A 19465-nucleotide genomic window follows, 5' to 3' on the forward strand; every position below is an offset into this window, starting at 1 on the left:
TTTCCAAAAGCTTTTCACAATCTCTCTCAAAGACTCTTAAAGAAGTAATGCTGTCTTCAGTTAAAAAGGGAAAAGGGCTTTTAGTGAATAACTAACTAACTGGCTGGAGAACAGGAAACAAAGAGAAGTAAATGATCAGCTTTCTAAGTGCCTAGAGTGACCATCGGAGTCCCATGGGCACACAAAGAACCTGTTCAATGTATTAGCAAACTGGAAAAGGAAATGGACAGCGAGGTAACAAATTTTTGGTATGCTCTCAGAAAGCTAGTAGAAAAATCTCACAGTACTCAATGACCAACTGATAAAAAAGCAGCAGAAATACTGCTGGTAAGTACCAAGTAATGTACCTGGACAAAACTAGTATTTATTTACAGTGATAAGCCATAAATTAGCTATAAACAAACACACTATGAAGTTACTAATATATTTCTAAGGAAGTATCAGCCAAGCGTTGGTCAGTGGCATTTGCAGAAAGAAAAAGAACATTAAAAATCGTTACTAACAGAACAGAGAACAAGCAGAAAACATTATGCTATGGTATAAATCCACGCTGTACCTCAATACTTTTGAGCGCTATGTTTGTCTCCACCTTTCAAAAAGAACACACAGACCTAGAAAATGACCCAAAAAAAAAAAAAGTTTACAGGCTTTTCTCCTGTTTATCAGAAAAAAAATCAAAGACACCAGGATACTTCCACCTGAAGATAGTTAAAAAACAAAAGGGCTGGCAGCAGAGGAATAGTAAAAGACCTATTAAAAAAACCAAACTGCCTAAAAATGGAAAGATAGATCATTTTCAGTTTCTCATGTGCAAGGACCAGAGATATTAAATCACCAGGTCAAAGATCTAAAGCTGACCAAGGAATTTCTCATTCCTCTTCAAACACACAGCTGTGTAACACACTGCTTTAAGAACATTGTGGAAACCAAAGGTTAGTTTCAGGAGAAATTAAACACACTGCAAGAGGTAATCCATTAAGAGCTGTAAAAAACAAGTATTACTTTTGGTTCAGAAAGCTAGAAACAAGAAAGCTATTTCTGTGTGCCTGCCCTATTCTTATGCTCTCCCCCTTAGTATTTGATACCAAGCCTCTATCAGAGCAAGCAAGCTGGCACAGGCTTCAAGAGGGAGAGCCTACAGATATTCTTAGATTCCTGTATTCAAAAATACATAAGGCAATATTTGCTGAAGTTTAATTATCAAAGAAAAACTGAAACACAATATAATCTGACCAGGCTTTGTGGCAAGTGCATAAGGTTGGGATTCAGATACTCCAAGCTACATCCTCTACATTTCCAATTCAGTGTAGTGATGCTAACCAAAGCACCAATCCAACTCTTAGTGAAATTTCTGTAATGCTTCTGAAAAGGGAATTCACAGTTACATGTTAATGTTTTATAAACTCAGTTAAGATCTGCAAATGGAAAGTACTAAGTAAATGCGAAGTGCAGCATATAAGATCAGCATACATCATTTTGGTAAGTATTACCTTGACAGAAAAGGAAAGACAACTGTCCAAATGCCAAGAGCAGAGAACCAGAACAAAAAGCATTCTTTAAAAAAGTAGCATGTAATCCAACTTGATTACACGTACTATAGGGACTTATTTAGAATTAAGATATGGAAGTTTTGAAATCTACTACCTAAAAAAATCACATCTTTATTATTGACATTTTAACCTACAACTGGGGGAGAGGCTGAAGAGACTTTTTAAATAATAAGGCCTTAATTAAAAGATTAACTGAACTGTGTAACAGCAAAAAATATAACGACTACAGTAAGCTATAAATTGAGAACCAAACGTTCTTCAGGTCTTTTTGCTCAGCTGAAACTCAAAAATATTTCAGTGAAAGTTTCTCCCCGAGTATGAAGTACTAAAAAGAAATGGAAGTAAAAAAGATGTGAATGAGAAGCTGAAAAAGTGCTTCAAAGCATTAGCTTACAATAAATTAAAAAATGTCAACAGTAATGGGAGCATATTTATTGTAAGCTACCATTCAACCAAATCTCAGTTTACATTCTTACATAAGAACACAGCTTGTATCTTGTATTGCTTACATGTAGTTTTTCCATAATGAATACAAAACATTGTGACTTTTAGTAAATTCACAATTTTGAACTATATAAGGTTCAGGTAAATTGAGAACTAAGACTTCAGTTACTTGAACTTTTTACAGCAAACTCAATGTCCTTGGGGGATGAAGGAACTCTAATATGAACAGCCTGTTTCTTTGTGGACTGGTGGATATTTCTGTCTGGCTTTTTTGTTTTGTTTTGCTTTAAATATCTAAAGAACAATCTTTTTCAAGTTTACTTATTTAGTGCTTTTAATCTAACAAACAAAAAAATCCCTACCCCAGTTATCTACGATCCAGTACAAAGGTTGATCCACAAAGCCATTATCAGTATACCCATAACGTGGCAGTCACAAAAATAAAACACATAAAGGCAATGTATGAACCTAAAAAACTACTGCAATGTTAGAACAGAGTCAAATTAGTAGTCTGAAAACTCACATTCCATCTTTAGCACTTTGAAGTTCCAGAATTAATGAAAATATATTAAAGATCTAAGGGTGAACTCCAATTTACTTCTGATTAGATTTTCAAGTGGCTGCGGAGTGAAGTTAGATTGCAGAGGAACAATCAAGAAAACAGAAAGCATGGGAAAAAAGTTGGCAGACTTTATGTATTTTAATGAAAGCACCATTTTTACAGTGAAATTATCGATTTCTTGGCAGAAAGCATATTACTACCTGCAAAAATTTTTAAAAAACCCAAGCTTTCCTGTAAAGGTAAAATGCTGTAAAACAGTGTAAAAGCAGATTATTTTTTTTTTCCTTTTAGAAACAACTACTGTGAAGATCTTGTTCTATTTCAGTGAAATACACTGCAAGAGGAATTTTCATGCTTTTAGGTATCGCTACACAGGTCCATGACAAAGCCGGTGTGTTTTACCCTGAAGTGAGACCGATTGTAAAGAACCAGCCAACAGCAGCATCAGGAAATTTGTGTTAAGCAAACAACTAGTTGTCTATATTGCACACAAATGGAAGTGACTTAATCCAAACCACTGTATTATGGATGTTGATGGCTTTTGTAAGAGAAGGTCTCAAACCTTTTATATATGTTCAGGTATACAAGTTCTCTTATGTAAGAAGTGGAAAAGCAGCATTGTGGGAGAGAGAACAAACATTGCAACATTTTGTTTTATTCTTCAAAAATGACTCATCAAACACAGGAGAGGTTTACTAAACTCAACTGAACCCAAGAAACAGCTGTTTCACCACACTTTGTTTATTATTGTCCTGAAATCTGCTATTTCGCTGCTATGAAAGGGAAAACTTGCCTTTAGGTAAGCACTGTGTCCTAAGTTAAAAAAAATAAAATATAACAACTCAAGGCGCCTATCAAAGATCACACAAAACGTAGAACACGTGTCCTGAAAGAGGAAATACGTTAAAAAAATTTCCCAGCAACGGAGGAATACCTCCCCTTCACCAGCAGCAGCTTAACTTCTCCAACACGTTTATTTGAGCAGCCTGTAAAAACCTCGTCATGCTTCATTACGGGCACCATACACGTGCAGCATAATCAACAGCACTGCACGCTCGCTAGAACCGTGACAAACCGATCTAAACATAGCAACACCTGAACATTTGAGGATGCCGCCACCGCCTGCCCGGCATCCAGCATGGCTCCATTTTCAGTCGCTCATAAAAGGGCCTGGGCGGCGGTGACCCCCCCGCGCTCCCGGCGCAGAGCAGCGCTCGCCGGCCGCCTGCGTGAGCCCATGCTCTTCCGGGGCAGTCACCGCCCACAGCCCGCTCCCGTAACGCCCGGGCTGGCCACGGCCTGCCAGGGCTGCCCGCTCCCGGCGCGGCTCCGGGCCCGCCCGGCCCCCGGCACGGCCGGCCCCCCTCCGGGCCCGCGCACCGCCCCCGGCGGGGTCGGCAGCGGTCGGGTTCCCCACATCTTTCTCCAGCCACCTCAGCTCTCCCCCATCCGCCGCCGCCGCACGAGCGCCAGCCGCGGGGGCCGCCTGCAGCGCCGCGCCCTGCTTTTGTGTTCCACCGCGGCGGCCGAGCCGGGCAGCCGGGAGACCTTACCGCTCATTTCGGGCTGCGCTGCGCCCGGGCCGGGCCGGGCCGAGCGGGCGGGCGGCTGCTCCCGGCGCGCCGCGGCAGGCGGGGCGGGGCTGGGCGGCTCGCTCAGGTGCGCGGCTGCCCGCTCCGCCCCGCACCGCCGCTCCGCCCTGCCCGCGCCGGGCCGCGGCCGGCAGCCAGACCAGCGGCCAGCCCGGCGAGGAAGGCTCCCGTTAGCCGTCCCGCAGGACTCCTGTGCTCTCTCTTTTTTACTGTAGCCTACCGATTGGCGTTGGCTGGTGCGATGCGAGTTCTTCAGTTGAAAGCTTTTACGTTAATTAGCATAATTAAGCTATAAAGGATTACTTCAGCCTGATCCTTCTGTAGGATTTACCTGTGTAGCTGAACTGCTAATCAGCTTACACCTAAGAAAAGAGGTGCACAGACAGACCTGGCTGCAAACACACACTTTCTGGCATCCATCACATTTGGAGAGCTGCAATGACTTTCATACTAATCCGCGTGGATACTGCGGCTCATGAACGCTGCTATACTTAGCATTAGTCTAATGTGAACAGCGATGAATCACTGTTATCCCCAGGAGGAAACAGCATTCAGGATTTACTGCAGCGCATTAGGTTAACTATGGCTCTATAACCGAACACCCACACTTTGACATCACACAAGCGATGATATGCATCACTGACGCAAGCACTGACAGGATCAAACACAAAGGCCACCGCAGCTGAAACAATAGAGTGCACAGCTGACGTAGCAGCACGGCCCTCCAACACCACCAGGCTGCAGCAAATCAATAGTCCCAGATGCCACAAATAGTTGCACCACTCTGTCTTTTACATAATGGCTAAGACTTCAAAGTTTTATTTTGGGCTCCCAGCAGCTACAATTAATTACAAAGGCCAGTAACAACAGTCACAATTGGTCTACATTTGGTTTGTAAGCCGTGCCTGGGAAATACTTCCAAACTAGTACTTTAGGTTAAAGGGCGCTAAAACATTGTCACAAAGCATCAGCAGCTTTACATTGACTAGGTGCAATGTAATCAAAGCAAGTACTGACAAAGAAAAGCAAACGCAAGACTTACTGTTAGGCCTGAGCTGGGGCAGTGGCACAAGAAGGAACAGTGAACGCTGCAGGGACACAGGCCATCAGAAGACTTCAGTTTTCAGTACTGTCAGTTTAGCATATTCCTTCCGCTCTAAATTAACCTTGACAAACAATTCCTTCCCCCATCCATGCACTTTTGCCACAAAGGCTGGGAAATGGCAACTGACAATGCAGCAACATCCATTTACAGGTATTAATTGGCTACAAAAATCTATCAGTAGACTGCAAGCTGGCAAACGCAAGCAAAAGCTGAAGGTAAAATGTTCACATAGTTCCTTTCAAAAGCAGGGGGGAAAAAAGTATCAGTTTCATCCATAGAGGCTTTGGAATAATGGATAAAAGAGCAGAAAGCTATGAAGCCTAACTACAGTTATTTCTAAAGATTACATCCTGAGGAGATCCTGATCTTTCCCATGAAACCATACATACACTTTTGAGGGGTGGGGGGCGGGGGGAAGGACATGAAATCCCTTCTCATAGGCAAAGTGCAGAGATGACAGGTTCCTGTAACACTTTATCGTTAATACAGCTATCAGTTTTCTTTTATAATGGCCTCACATACTTTCAAAGGAAAAAGGTGACAATGGTTTCTATGTTCAGATGTTAAATGTACTTACATTTCACCTGTTTCTAAACAAAGACCACAGTGCAATTTTGTGATTAAAAAAAGACTGCAAGTCCATGCCTTTGCACGGTGCAAACCACAACACAAAGTTACACTTTGGAGCTTGCAGAAGGATTTTAGTTCTTTTGAGATACTCCAACAATAAAGTTTTCATATATTCTTTCTGAAGCAACTGTGTCGCACAGGAATTGACTCCATCCTACTTTGTTAAAAAAAGTACCAATGAATCAAAGATATTAATGTGGAAATACAACACAGACTTTGTACTGTGCAGCCTAGATTGTTAAATTGTTCTGTTTTGTTTGCTGTTTTAGGTTTAGACTTAGGGCAATTGTTTAGTAACTATGTGGAAGAGTTATGTCAAAAAATTGTTCTCTCTCCCTCATAGTCTTCCAATTTAAATATCAGGTGAACCATAAATCATTGCAATTCAAAGGGAGTCAAATATGACACACTATTCTTAACACAGATACCTTGACAAAAATGTTTTTATTCTTAGCAGGAAAAATAATCTGCACTCATTCTAATCTAACTGCACTGCGTATTTGCTTTGCTTTTTCCTCAAGGAGAGCCTAAATACCTAGCACTTAAGCTGAGCAGTACTGATCCGCAACTTTTTCAGACTAATATTAATTATTTGTATATACTGGTTAATCATGCTCCACTTGATTGACAACATTCAGGATAAACTGCAATTTAATCATCCAACAGTTGTTACCACTAGAAATCGTAGTTTTTCCGAAATGTATTTTTTATTCATAACAGTTGTTACCACCCCTCCACCCCTCACCCCCATATAACACTGTAACACTGCAGCAGACTGGGAAGTTAAAAAGTTAAAGCACTTCTACTGATAGCTACTCTACTTGTGGTTAAGCGTCAAACAGCCTAAGTGAGTCTCCACAGCTGGCAGTTCTTGGTGCGTAGACAGTGGCTTCTACAAAAGAGCATGTTGATTCAGAGAAGTGAGATCTTGGAAGGAACAAGCATTAACCTCAACTCCCTGCCCACCCCCACCCCCTACCCCCCCCAGCTGTGCTAAAAAATGAAATTACGTAGTATAATTACTTGTAAAGGCCTTTTCAGTATCATTATCTTCAACTTACGACACTAATGAAGTTGGTTTTTCTGTGCATGCTTACCTGGCTACATTGATTTGAAACTAGAGTGCAAAATTATCTGGCATGTTCTGCTGTCTCAGAACTGGCATTCAGAGAAGCTCCCCGCCCTCTTGTGAAAATTTCTTAGTATTTTGCCCCAAATTATTATACACAGACATATGGGTGTGCATATATACCTATGTACAGATTATGACTTGAATATGACATGTTGAATATTACTTATGTAAATGTATTTATATACATTTATAATGTATATAAATACATATATGTAAAATGATGTATTGATTAAGAAAATCAATAGCATACATATAAATGCTGAAACAATTTTACCAAATTCTAGGGTAAGTATTTTAAAACCATGGATGAAAATACATAAAAGACTGTGGATATAATAAAATCCTGTTTGTGCAAACTGTGACTGAGTATTATGACACATAGTGTCAGAAAGTCAAGCAAGAAATTAATACCAGAAAAAACTGCCAAAAGAAAATTCAGTGCCCAACTCAGATTCTTATTTCTATCCAAGGCAGATACCTCTAAAGATGTACTGCTCTGAGTCCCTGGAATCTACTAGTATTGTGTACTCTAATGTGAAAACCTCTGAGTTGTCTAGGCTTCAAGCTAATTATATAAACAAATACAATGCAGATTCAGATGTCCATTTAAAATAAAACCAAAGTAGAACAAAAATTATTATTATCATAAGCAGCTGAAGTCCTTCTAGTATCTAAAATAAATACCACACATATTCTTCTTCAAAGGGACCAATTTGGGAGTGGTCATTCCTAACTGGAAGACATAAAACTAAATTAGGAGGACATGGGGTGTCTCAGCTTTCCAGGAACCCCATAATCCAGGATTCTACGTGATTCAGCAGAAAGAGAGGAAACTAGGTAAATCTAGAACGACATTGGCTCCACAACTAGAGTACCTCCAGGGTGCAAAACCAGGGCTAAATATTGTTCTTAAAGGTAAAAGGTTAATGAAAACTGCTGATTTATTAAAAAAAAACACAAACCAACAAACAACCCCAAACCCTCACACGGAACAGATCTGTCCCACAGAAGTTTTACTCTCTTAGATGCAATTCTTGCATTAGGTGAGTGAGTTTGCTGTTCTGGTCAGATGAAAAGGTCTTCTGTAACAATGCAAAGAAATGGAAAGAGAATACAGTCCTACAGGACTTCCTTTCTTCACACTCACTACATAAAATTATTTTTATGTCTGTATTAGAGGTGTTCATTTAAATCTACCAACACCGACATGCAGTTTCACAAACAAAATGTTCAAATGTAGGTTTCTAAGCTATGAAATACATTTTGAAGTAACACTATTACACAGTTATCATGAGTGAAGAAAACACTCCCCAAAGCTGACAATTCAAAAGGTGACATTTGATAATGCAAAATCCTTCTGTTATGACACAAACTGTAGGGAACAAGCCTGAAGCAAATTACACAATCACTGCACAACAAAAATGAGACATAAGGCCAAACTGAAAACTGATGTTACACACCTTACACTTTGCAGCATCTAAGGCAAACACTTGGCTTCAGCGGGGTGATTCACTGGCTACCTCCAGAGTACAACACTGTGCTTCTGCACTTTTATCAGGGAGCCACCTCATACCAAATGACACAAACCATTAAGCACACACAGCATGCCCTCAAGTGGGTACCTGGTTCGGGCTTGCTCTAGTCACTCTTCTGTCCAATTTCAGTAGAGTACATGAAGTTTTCTGAGAGTAGATTCCTACTGTCGGGAAAAGGTCTTCTGTTCAATTAGCAGGTAGGCTAAATTCTTGCTATGCTCAAGCAGATTAACCCCACAGCTTGCTCCTGTCTAGGAGAGTGCTATGAACACCACACTATGGAATAATCTGGGTCAGCTCTGTTGAAGAGAGGCCACTAGAAACCAGAAAGCAACACACTAAGCTCCTGTCCCTGCTAGAGTCATTTAACTCCTTTAATCCATGAGTTTCTAAATGGAAAATACAGAGCTAGCCTTTAAAATAGGAACCAGAACCCAGGAGTTCACCTAAATCATACAGCAGTCCCCAATACATCAACAGAAGATGGCAGATTGCCTTCCCGTGTAGTTTCCCCTCTAGAATATTTTCTTTTTTTGAGGTGAAAACGCCCATCTCCCAAAAATGACACTGAGAAAAGCCTAAACTCCAATACCCTGAAGCCTCATGGCTAGGGGACTCTGCTGGAAACGGGGAGGTACAGGTTCAGATTATGTGGTACATTCAAAGAGCTAAAAACCTCAGATGTCAGTTCTGGGCAAGTGCGTTAACCTATTTCCTGCTGCTGTTACCATTTGCATTTGGGGATAAACAATATAACCCAAGTAAACAAACAGCCTTTCTTTTTGAAGAGAGAGAAACGTAACATTTATATACTGTCTCTATAGTGTCTCTGCTCTGGCATGTCTTTGATGTCTGGCTTCTGGCTGTCCCACTGCAGCCTCATGTTCTGTTCAATTACAGGTATGTAGAGGATTCCATGGTCAAAACAGGAGAAGCAATGATTGAGTCAATGTGCTTGCTCGGATTATGTCATAATTCAGTGGGTGACCTGGGCTGCATCTGAGACTTCTGCAGCTAAAAGCTTCTGAAGCTAGAATGAAGGTGGAATTCAAACACCCCGAGCATGATGCCTTGTGATTATAGTTCATTTCACAGACGTACTTTTCTTCTGTCTTTTCACCAGTAACAAGACAAGCCTATGAATCCAGCTACAATAGGAGATGCTCCGAAGACAGTGAAAATGGAAGTTTGACTGAAAAATTATAGCTCTTGAAAATTCTTAACATTGCAACTGACATGATAAATATTTAAACATTTAGATTAAGACTTCTGATTTTTCTAATGAGTTAAGGTCAACACACAAGAATTTTCAGGTTCAAAAAGCTTTGCAGAAAGTTTGGTCCCAAAATCATTAGCCTACAATCAGGGTACATATAAAAAAGAACATTCTCAGTCAGACAACATAGAAAGGCACCATGCTTAATACCAACACTGGCAGCCTCTTCTGTAGTGAAATGTTTCTACTATCATACAGATCACTAAACACCCTCAACCAACTCCTACTGCAAACCTCACGTTTTACCATTGAAAACGATTCAAAAGGGTTTTTCAGGATCTGTGTTAGCTTAAAAAAAATTGTCACAGGCTAACTAATAAAGACTTTTAAGAACGTTATTTAAATCTTTCAAACTTGTTTTAGCTTTTAAAATTTAAAACACCCAAAAGATCAAATTTTATGTGACAAGGGTTCCTTGATTCTCCACAATAAACTCTACAGATCACTTCAACAAGGAATCGTTTTCTCTAAATCTCAAGCAAATTACCACACAGGGAAAGTATGTAAGCTCAAACATTAAGAGCATCTATGACAAAGGTTGTTGTTGATAAAAAGCTTTCAACAATGTTAATAAATATGTATTATCAGAAAGAAAGTATCTGATAAAGCAGTAAGCAGGGACCAGACACAAAGATAAGCCTATGCCATTGCAGTGCTGTCTTCAAATTCAATTTGCTCTGTAACCAAATACATTTTAGAAAGTAACGTACCCACTGCTTCAGCAGCCAAAACGTACTCAGAGCCAGAAAGAACTATGAAAGGAATCTACTTACCTGTGCCAAATAAAGAGGCCAGGAATGAAATGACTAACCTGGCTCAGACATACAAAAGTTGTCATTCCAAACCAGAACAAGGAAAAGACACAGGCATATGGTGGAGCTCCTTACCATACATTATGTATGGATCAATATATCCCTCTACTAAGGAGCTGAGACAAGAAAATTGCTTAATGGCTGGAAAGTAAACATGTCCTTCGTGCAGAGACCTTTTTAGTACTTCACTACTGTCTGGAGGCAGGAGATCTAAATTTTCTGCTGCTGGACTGTCAGGGCTCAAGGACTGGAACAGACCTCATGAATCAAGTCTATTTGCCTGCATTTGCAGCTTCATTCCTCTCCTCCATTATCATACATCAAGATCCATCATAAATGGATTCTACATAAAAGCATCAGGACCAATTTTAGTTGGTTCTTTTACCCATACATTTCCCACTGGAGTGCTGTTCTAGATGTAGCCAGGAGGTTTCTTGTAATTAGATAAAAATTATTCACAACCATTTGACATCCAACTGGGCTCTAAACCAGCTCTGGCATTAACTATTACATTTTTTTTTACATGATTTTTTTTTTTTTAAGTCCCTGTTGTTTACTTACCTAACAAAACTCATTTTTAGCCAAACCAACCAAGCTCTTCTACTCTCCTTTTATAAAATAGGCTCCTTATTCTCTTGAATTTCCTAATAGCTCTTTTCTACAACACCTGAAATTAGTTTCATTTCATCTTTTGTAAACATGAATTAGCAAATTACAGAATCCTGTAAAATGCTACTAAACAACCCAAGCTGTACTAGCAACAACTGCCCTGATGCATTTTATGATCACGGTAACCTTTACAGATACATTATATTGGAGATACTACTTATCTTGTGAGTCAAATAGCTTGCCTGCTTCTTCCTCCTCCTTATCAAGTTTCAAGTGAAGAGATCCCCATTTATTATTTATTAATCTTATGCACAGCCTTGCATTGTGTATAATTGCATCTCACTCAGTTCAGGGGTACCATTCAAACAACACTCCTTTAGACAGTTAATGCATGTTCTCGTTGATTTTTTACCACTTCTGGAATACAGATTTCTCATTGGTTGTTTGGATGATTAGCTTTGCTGAAATGCCAAGTATTTCTGGAATATCTTGATAGCTGAAAGATACCCGAGTGCATTGCTTACTGAGTGATTAAGAAGGGATATATTTACATTCAAAGCTAGGCATGCATCATGCTTTAGCATTCAGCCCCTTCCTAGTTCATCCACAACTTAGAACCTTAAAAAAAAGAAAATTAGTAAGGTTATATTGATTCTGCTGAAGCTCTTTAGAGATAGAGATCAAAAACATTCTGTACCATGCTTTGAATTTTGCAGCATAGAGACAACATGCAGGTATCTGGCCTCAAGACTCCACTGCATACCTGCAATTCTTGACACCTGCATTCTCCAGTCCTTCTATTTATTTCCCACTGGCTTTCATATCCTCCAAAGCTATATCCTATATAGATATACCCTTGTGTGACAGTCAGCCTCTTTTTCTGTGTGGCATGTTCCCAGAAACTTCAGACCTCTGTTCAGCTCTCTGAAGCTGCACAGAAACGTTTACCTGCGAACATACTGCTTGTCCAGACCCAGCAACACAATGCCACCATACAACATGATCCAGCAACATACATTTACATGCTTCTGAACAGAACCCGAATCCCAACACCCTTCTATTTAACTGTTGTCACCAACATGAGACTAGATTCTTTCCCATCAAAAATAATGGATCTGTTTTTCAGATTAGAGGACAAGGCTCAGTAACTGGGGGGGAAAAAAAAAAGTGACACCACACTGAAATTCTATGAACATAGCAAACAGTTGGAATGCTATTATTGGCAAATCTGTGCTCTGGGTGGTATTTTAAAGACCTGACAGAGGATGAACTGGGGAAACAACCTACAGATAAAGCTGTGGGGGCATAAGAATAAAATTCCTGGTCTAGTATGTGTCATACCTCTGCTGGAAAGGAACATAATGAAACTTGAGAGTGTATATATAGCTGCAATTAACAGAAAAGATAGGGTATTTCCAAGGTACATTTTCCTGCTTTTTATGCAGTCTTTCTTTGTATACAAATTAGAAGGGTGCAGTAAGCATAAAACCACACCTTTTACAAATCTTTTATTGAAAAGTCTACATACACATCATGTCAGATTTAGAACCTGTGTAGAAAAGCACCGTTCTAACAAACACGGGCCAGAAGTCCACAGTAAAAAGTCATCAAAACATCAATAATCAATCTCAAAAACCTCGTGCTTGCTAGTCCTCTTGTATCCAGCAGTACAAGTCAGGGAAGTGAGTGGAAGTCAGGCTTACACTAGCCAACCCCTCTGTGTCACTGTTGAGTATTTGCTGATACCCATTTTCATTTTTCAGCTCTCTTAGGAAGTGATTTTTAAAAATCATTCATGCTGGAAGAACGCTAACTGGTTCCAGTTGCTCAGACTGCCCTTGTAACTTTCTAAATACTTTCACTTATTGGTGCATTGCTTAGTCACCAGATACTCCTCAAAATTGCACTGCCAGTAGTGTCACACTAAATCAGAAGTAGTCACTCTGCTTTTGACCACTTACGATCCAATTCAGAAAAAAAATTGTTTAAGGAAAACCAAAAAGTTTAGCTTCCTGAATTCCCAAACTCATCTTGGCCTTTAGGCACTCCAAGGATCTGCCGCCTGCAAGGCAGCTTTATTTGTATGTACTCTCTTTTGAAAAATAAGAGTAGGAAGTCAGATGAGATTTCAGATTTAATTGAATTTAAAAGCTAGATAAGATTCAACTTACTTTTTAAAAAATCTAACGAAACAATTTTGTCCCTGATCACAAAATATATGGAAAGCATAACAAAAAGTAAGAATAAATGCTAACTTTTGTATGTTTCATACAATTTTCTAAACCTGCCTGCTTCTTAAAGAGTTTCACTGAGATGTCTCTTGGCTGCATAAACCATAACAGCTAGCGCTGTCAAGAATGGTGCCTTTCAGAGCTCAACCTCTTCAAGGCTAAAGCAGCTGAGGATGTGATGTAACACAGTAACACACCACTCACACGCTGTCTTTGGAGAGACTATCTTAAACACAACTTATGGGGAAAACAGAGAAAGGCTGACAACTCCCTGTAGACACATCTTTCTCCTTCTATCTGTCATCTTCAGCTTACTTTCCGATTCTTGGAAGAGAAGGCTGCAGTATCATTAAATTACAGCTCCTGGACCTAACGGTTCTTTCCATGCCCTCTTCCTGGGAATTTGTTTTCACCTGCTATAGTTGTTTGGTTTGGTTTTTTGGTTTTTGGAATTGGCTTGCTAAAGCTGTGTTTTACAAGTAGGGCTTTCCCTATTTTAGGACTTTGACTCAGCCCCATGGTCCTGTTGTGGTCTTTGTTCAGCACAGTCCTCCTATTTTAAATGCCCTGTCTGTATCTCATAAGATTTTTCTAGGGTTGTTGCAATACTTCATAACAAAGAGGTCATCACGAGGAATACTCACTGTTCTACTCACAGTAATTTACTCACATCTTGTTGAAACTTGAATTCCATATTAAGTCCTTTTAAGAATTATTAATGAAGCAATAATAAAGACTATTGGTTTGGCATTTATAGTCCTTGTTGCAGCTCACCTTTTGGTTGTCACGGAAGGCACATCCATTCTACCTTTGAATACAACTGTCAAGATCATCCAAGGGAAACCCAATATACACGGTGTTCATGAAGATGGCCCATATGTAGAACACCAAAGGGAAAGGATAAGTGAAACTGCTGGTGAATGGCCTACTGAAAAAAAAATTGACAACAGGCACAGGAGATGAACCATATGCTCACAGAATAGCTGATTAATCAAAAGGGAAGGAAGGTGCAGTCAGCTTCTCTAGCAGCGCTAATACTCAGGACCCATCTACAAGTTACAGGGTGCTGTACAGCCATTTGAAAAAAATCTGAGGCTCTTTCGATGGTGGTGTCCTGGGGCACCTGCTCCAGACAACTGCATTTTCTAGAAGAACTGGAAAGCCCTTTGCACTGTGAAGCTTCTCTTTCTCAAAAAGAAAATAAGAACAGCACTGTGGATAGCTGTATTTAAGACCGGTGAATCTGGCTCTTCCAACCTTGAAACCCCATGTAAATTACACTGTTTCTTAATGGCTTTAAGTGGCTGAACATAGTTTGTAATTGGTCTTTAACTCACATTACACAGTAGCTGTTTATATTGCTGCACAGCTAGTCTATGTGTTTGTAATGACCTTGCTAGCTTTCTCCTCTTCTTCCTTTCCCTCACTTGGATAATGAACTGCTTTAGATGTAAAACAGATTGCTGCATGTCTGCAAAAGGAAGAAGGGGAGGCGAAGTTATATTACCGTGGTTTTAATGAAGTTGAAGAGTGTCATGATCATGTAAGTCATGCAAGCTGACAAAATCTCAGCCATTTAACAGACAGTCAAAAAAAGACAACTGTAATCATTTACTATTAATAACACATACACAGCCGTATCTATCAAGCCATGCGCTGCTGAATCATCCATTAGAAAAAAAAGAAAAACTAAGAACAGGATAAAAAAAATCCCGGTATTCAAAGTTGCAACATTCAGTTAGATATTATATTCTGGCAAGAAAAGTGTACCTGGACCCACGCGTACAACACAGTAGCCTTGCACAGATGAAAATGAAGGAAAGGAAGACTAATATCCTGGTCTCTTCCTGTCGCTACCTTGGTGCTCTGTCTGCACCACAGCCGCGGAGGCACAGCAATGTCAGGCCCTGTAAGCTGCTGGCATGGCTGTGGCAGCCTGGGTGTGCATGGGGAGCTTGCTCCATCTTGAGGAACTTGTGGAAAAACAATGGCTGGGAATGCTGCTCCACAGCCACGAAGACAAAGACTTCGGTTTCCTTCCCTGTCCATCTGCCACCCTTCACATGCCTGACGGTGATCCACGAGATAAGGCAGCCACGGCTACTTTTTGGAGTACAACTAGAACAAGAGTAATTAATTCAAAGCTATTAATTCCTTAACAGTAATTTTTAATAGAAGCCTGAATACTTTCACAGCTACAGCTATACATCAAGGTTGTAGTAATACAACTTGAATCTCACAAGGTAGAACTAAAAGAAATTTCCTGGGGTCTCATTTAACAATCTGCAGCATTTTCCAACAGATGACACACCGGCATGTATTCATCCTGTACATGTGGTGAAAAAGGATCTAACAAAAGAAGTACTTTATGCACAAAGTTCTAGCCTTTCCATTTTTTTGAAACCCAGTTCCAATTCTACCTAAGAATAGGTTTCTATAAAACAAAAGCACTATTTGTTTTAAAGAATCAGATAATTAAATTTCAAACCTTCTATTTAATAAAATAAGTTAGCATGTTTTCATAGCATGAAACTTCATTATTTCAATCAACCAGATTGCATCCAATACAGAAAACGTTACCAGCATAAGTTATTCTAAATTTTAGGATATTAAGTGAAAATTCTAAGTAGAATCTTTTTTCAAACTCCTCTTCCTGCATCTCTGATTTAGCTCAAACTGATTACTTACACTAGAAACCAAGAAGAGATCTTACACAAGTTCCCCCCCACACCACCACCCCTGTAAAGCAAGTAATACAGGGCTATTTCTTTCCCGTCAACAGCATAGTCAGGGACAAAATCTGATGAACTTGACTGCAGTGCCAGGGGATACCAGACACAAACCTGCCAAGCTTAACATGCTTCATACAAGACTCATCCAACTGATTCCAGACTCAGTCCACAGCAGCACCTGAATCTCAGCATCTTGAGTTAATACTTCACAGGCTTGTGGGCTAGACATGACTGACAACAGTCATGGAAACCAAGATTTAGGGGCATTCACTAGCTGCAACTTAGGGCTGTAACTCCGTTCCCAACACGCACCTCCAAGTACTGGTGCCATCCTTGTGAAATGTGAGATGTTAGATGCTCATAGAAATGGATGAGTTCAAAGAGTTCAAATGCCTGAGGACAAAGGCATTCACTGTAGGTAGGACTGTGAAACACCACACTCAAATGAGGTGTTTTCAGGATGCAGCCTTACTTATTTCAGCTTATAATAGCCAGGCTTTAGCTCCAGAACGGAGACATCTCATTTAGGTATCTAAAATTACATGTCTGCATGCAAGTTAGGACTTCAAATTCCCATTACAGCAAGTGGAGATCTAGTCAGTACAGACAGTGGAGCCTGGAGAGCTATTCGGTGCAAACTGATGTCAGCTGAAAAGCACTGTCTGTACTATAGCTAGTGACTAAATCTTCACCAGTTATAATGGCAGCTTAGATCCAAGGCCACATATAGAAACACACATTTAAACACCTAAAATTAGATGTCTTCAGTATGCAGCTGAAGCACTGGTATTTCAAACAAATGCCTCCAGAATCTTCCTGCAGTCAGGCTGGGTTTGCAGTGTGGAGCTTGCAGTGCAGTCCAAAGAGGGAATAGAGGAGGACATTGCAGAAGATACAAGGGAAGATTAAACGATCAGAACATACAGGAAAATGAGGAAAAGGAGAACCTGAGTGAACACTTTGTAATGCAAACAGTAAGTTATGAACTCATTCACATCTCAAAATGTATGAAATAAGTCAAGACAGAATAAAAGTTAGAAAAATATCTAACAGAAGAATGAGAAAAATAACACGGCAAAAATGTTATAGACATGTTTTGTCCACATAAAGATAATAGATCTATCTAACACATTCTAAACAGAAACCAGTAACAGAAAATGAAGTTTTCCCTAAAACGCACTACAACCAACATAACAAAAGGGATCTGAATTAATGCATTTCCCTTTTAATGTTGTTGGGTTGTTGTTGTTTTTTTCAATTTGCTGCTGCAAAGGCAATAAAACAGGTCTAGTTTGCTTTTTAATAAAACTTTTGCCAAGTTGAGTTTATGCTGGGAATAGCATGTTTTAGAAATCTAGTATTTATAATTCTAACAGAGTGGGCACAACAGTAATGCAAGCTGCTCTGGCAGAAAAGCAGCATGATAAAGCAAGCTTTTCCAGCAACAGATTCTTGTATCATTGCTGACTGCCTCTAGGGGCTGGAGGAGATTGGGACCACCAAGATCTAGTCAGTTATCAGACTTAACAGAGGAAAAGTTGTCAGTTCCCAGAGAAGGCTGAGGGAGCTCCGTTATGAAGCTAATTATCATGGCCACTCACAGAGCAGAAAAAAGTTGGACCTAACCAACAGACTTCTGGATTGCTGTTTTATTCCAGTCAGAGGAGTGACCTTGTTTTGCACTACTTTGCAAGTTTTGTTGAGTTACTAAAACAAATTTGAGAGATGGTCCTGAAGAGTGAAGAATGCCTCTGCCCTATTGCAAAAGGAACTACAGAATCAAGTAGACATATCTGTGGCAGCTTTAATCCAGCACAGTACTAGCAGTAGTACTAGAAAAGCTCCGGCAGCAGGGCTTACAGGCAAGTTTTACCTGCCAATAGCACTTGAATTAGGGACTAGATTTCTCCTACGTGTCAAAGCCAATACATGAGCATTCTACATGCACTCCAGCAATGGCTTAAATCCATCATTATTTCTTTACCTTATCAGAAAGGTATTTGCCATATCTCCATCCAACTTTTCTGCTAACCTACGTGTAAATGCAGAATGGTAAGTCTGACAAAATTTGCAAGGGCATTCATGCACCCTGTTTATCACTCTAAGCTATAAAAAGAGCAGCTCCTACTTAAAATTATTTTGAAATAAGATAGCTCCAAATCAAGCTGCTACAACCACGCTTCATGGCCACTTCCTCTCATCATCATCCTGTTGCAATCAGAAGAGAATCAAGTCTCCTCTGCAGCCATACTCCTATATAGCTGACCAATACCAATGCTTTTATTTAGTTTGATTGTAACTACCTACAAATACAAAAATCTATAAAACAATTTCTAAAATGTGTATATTGAAGGCCATTTCCAAACAGAAGTGCTTTAAAGTTAAGCTACTCCTAGACTCAGCTCTGAAATTCTACGAGGACAACCTCAACCAAGAGTTAAGTGGCTTGAAGTCACTGTGGCTTGCTGTGACCTCAGCTGACATGCCTTCGCTTTCCTGAATGCCTTTTATGAAGGTCCTCTAAATACTTCCAATGGAGATCCTAAGATCCTAAAATTAATGTGGAGGAGGAGGAGGTTAACTTAAGTATCCATATGCAGCTTCAGCCTTGCATATCATGTTCAGCTTTCTACAGCACTCACACAGAAGGAATGAGCAAGACAAATGAAATGATTTACCATTTAGGGTGGGGGTTGGTTTTTTATTTTAGCTTTTTTTTTTTAAATGAACTGATGTATAAAAACATGTATCTTTGTCTTCAGAAGGCTACAGTGGAGAAAAACTGTAAAGCGTCTTTCAATACCAAAAGGAAAGTAAACTTACACATCATCGTGTAACATTTTAGTACTCAGAAATGAGAAACAGGTAAATGGAAACAAGGATGAAGACCTATTTTCTTCTTAGGCTACGGAAAGAAAATATCATCTTCCCTGGGTGGCTCCAGTAAGCTGTTCTTAATGGGAGCAGGAAAACTAGAACACTAAAAACTTTGTAATACCCATCTGTGTTTACATGTAAGGTTCATTACCCAGGCTCTTAAGCTACCTAAAAGACTAGATGCGCTCAAGAAGAAAATTATTGTTAATAGTGTCTTACTGGTTTTGCTAGTTTGTTCCATTACTACAGACCTCTCTATTTAAATAAATGTTTTTATTCCTGAACTTTGCCCAGTGCTAAGAAGGATAACAAGTTACTTAATAAACAAGATGCAGTATTTCTAGAGGTGATGTGATACCATAAATTGACTTCAAGGGT

The 19465-nt window shown here is 39.8% G+C and overlaps 1 protein-coding gene across 6 annotated transcripts in view; it reads right to left on the bottom strand.

The window, feature by feature from the left end:
• Positions 1–19465, bottom strand: part of FNDC3A (fibronectin type III domain containing 3A) — a 127185-nt gene that overhangs the window by 57607 nt on the left and 50113 nt on the right. The window contains exon 1 of one of the 6 annotated variants that reach the window (XM_056327042.1): positions 4110–4177. The exons of the other annotated variants lie outside the window; for them this stretch is intronic. Within the exon in view, the coding sequence (XP_056183017.1) occupies positions 4110–4116 (7 nt within the window). The 5' untranslated portion in view covers positions 4117–4177. Of the gene's footprint in view, positions 1–4109; positions 4178–19465 lie in introns of those variants that run through there. 6 annotated transcript variants of the gene reach the window in all.

Source organism: Falco biarmicus, chromosome 2, assembly GCF_023638135.1.
Source record: "Falco biarmicus isolate bFalBia1 chromosome 2, bFalBia1.pri, whole genome shotgun sequence".
NCBI lineage: Eukaryota > Metazoa > Chordata > Aves > Falconiformes > Falconidae > Falco > Falco biarmicus.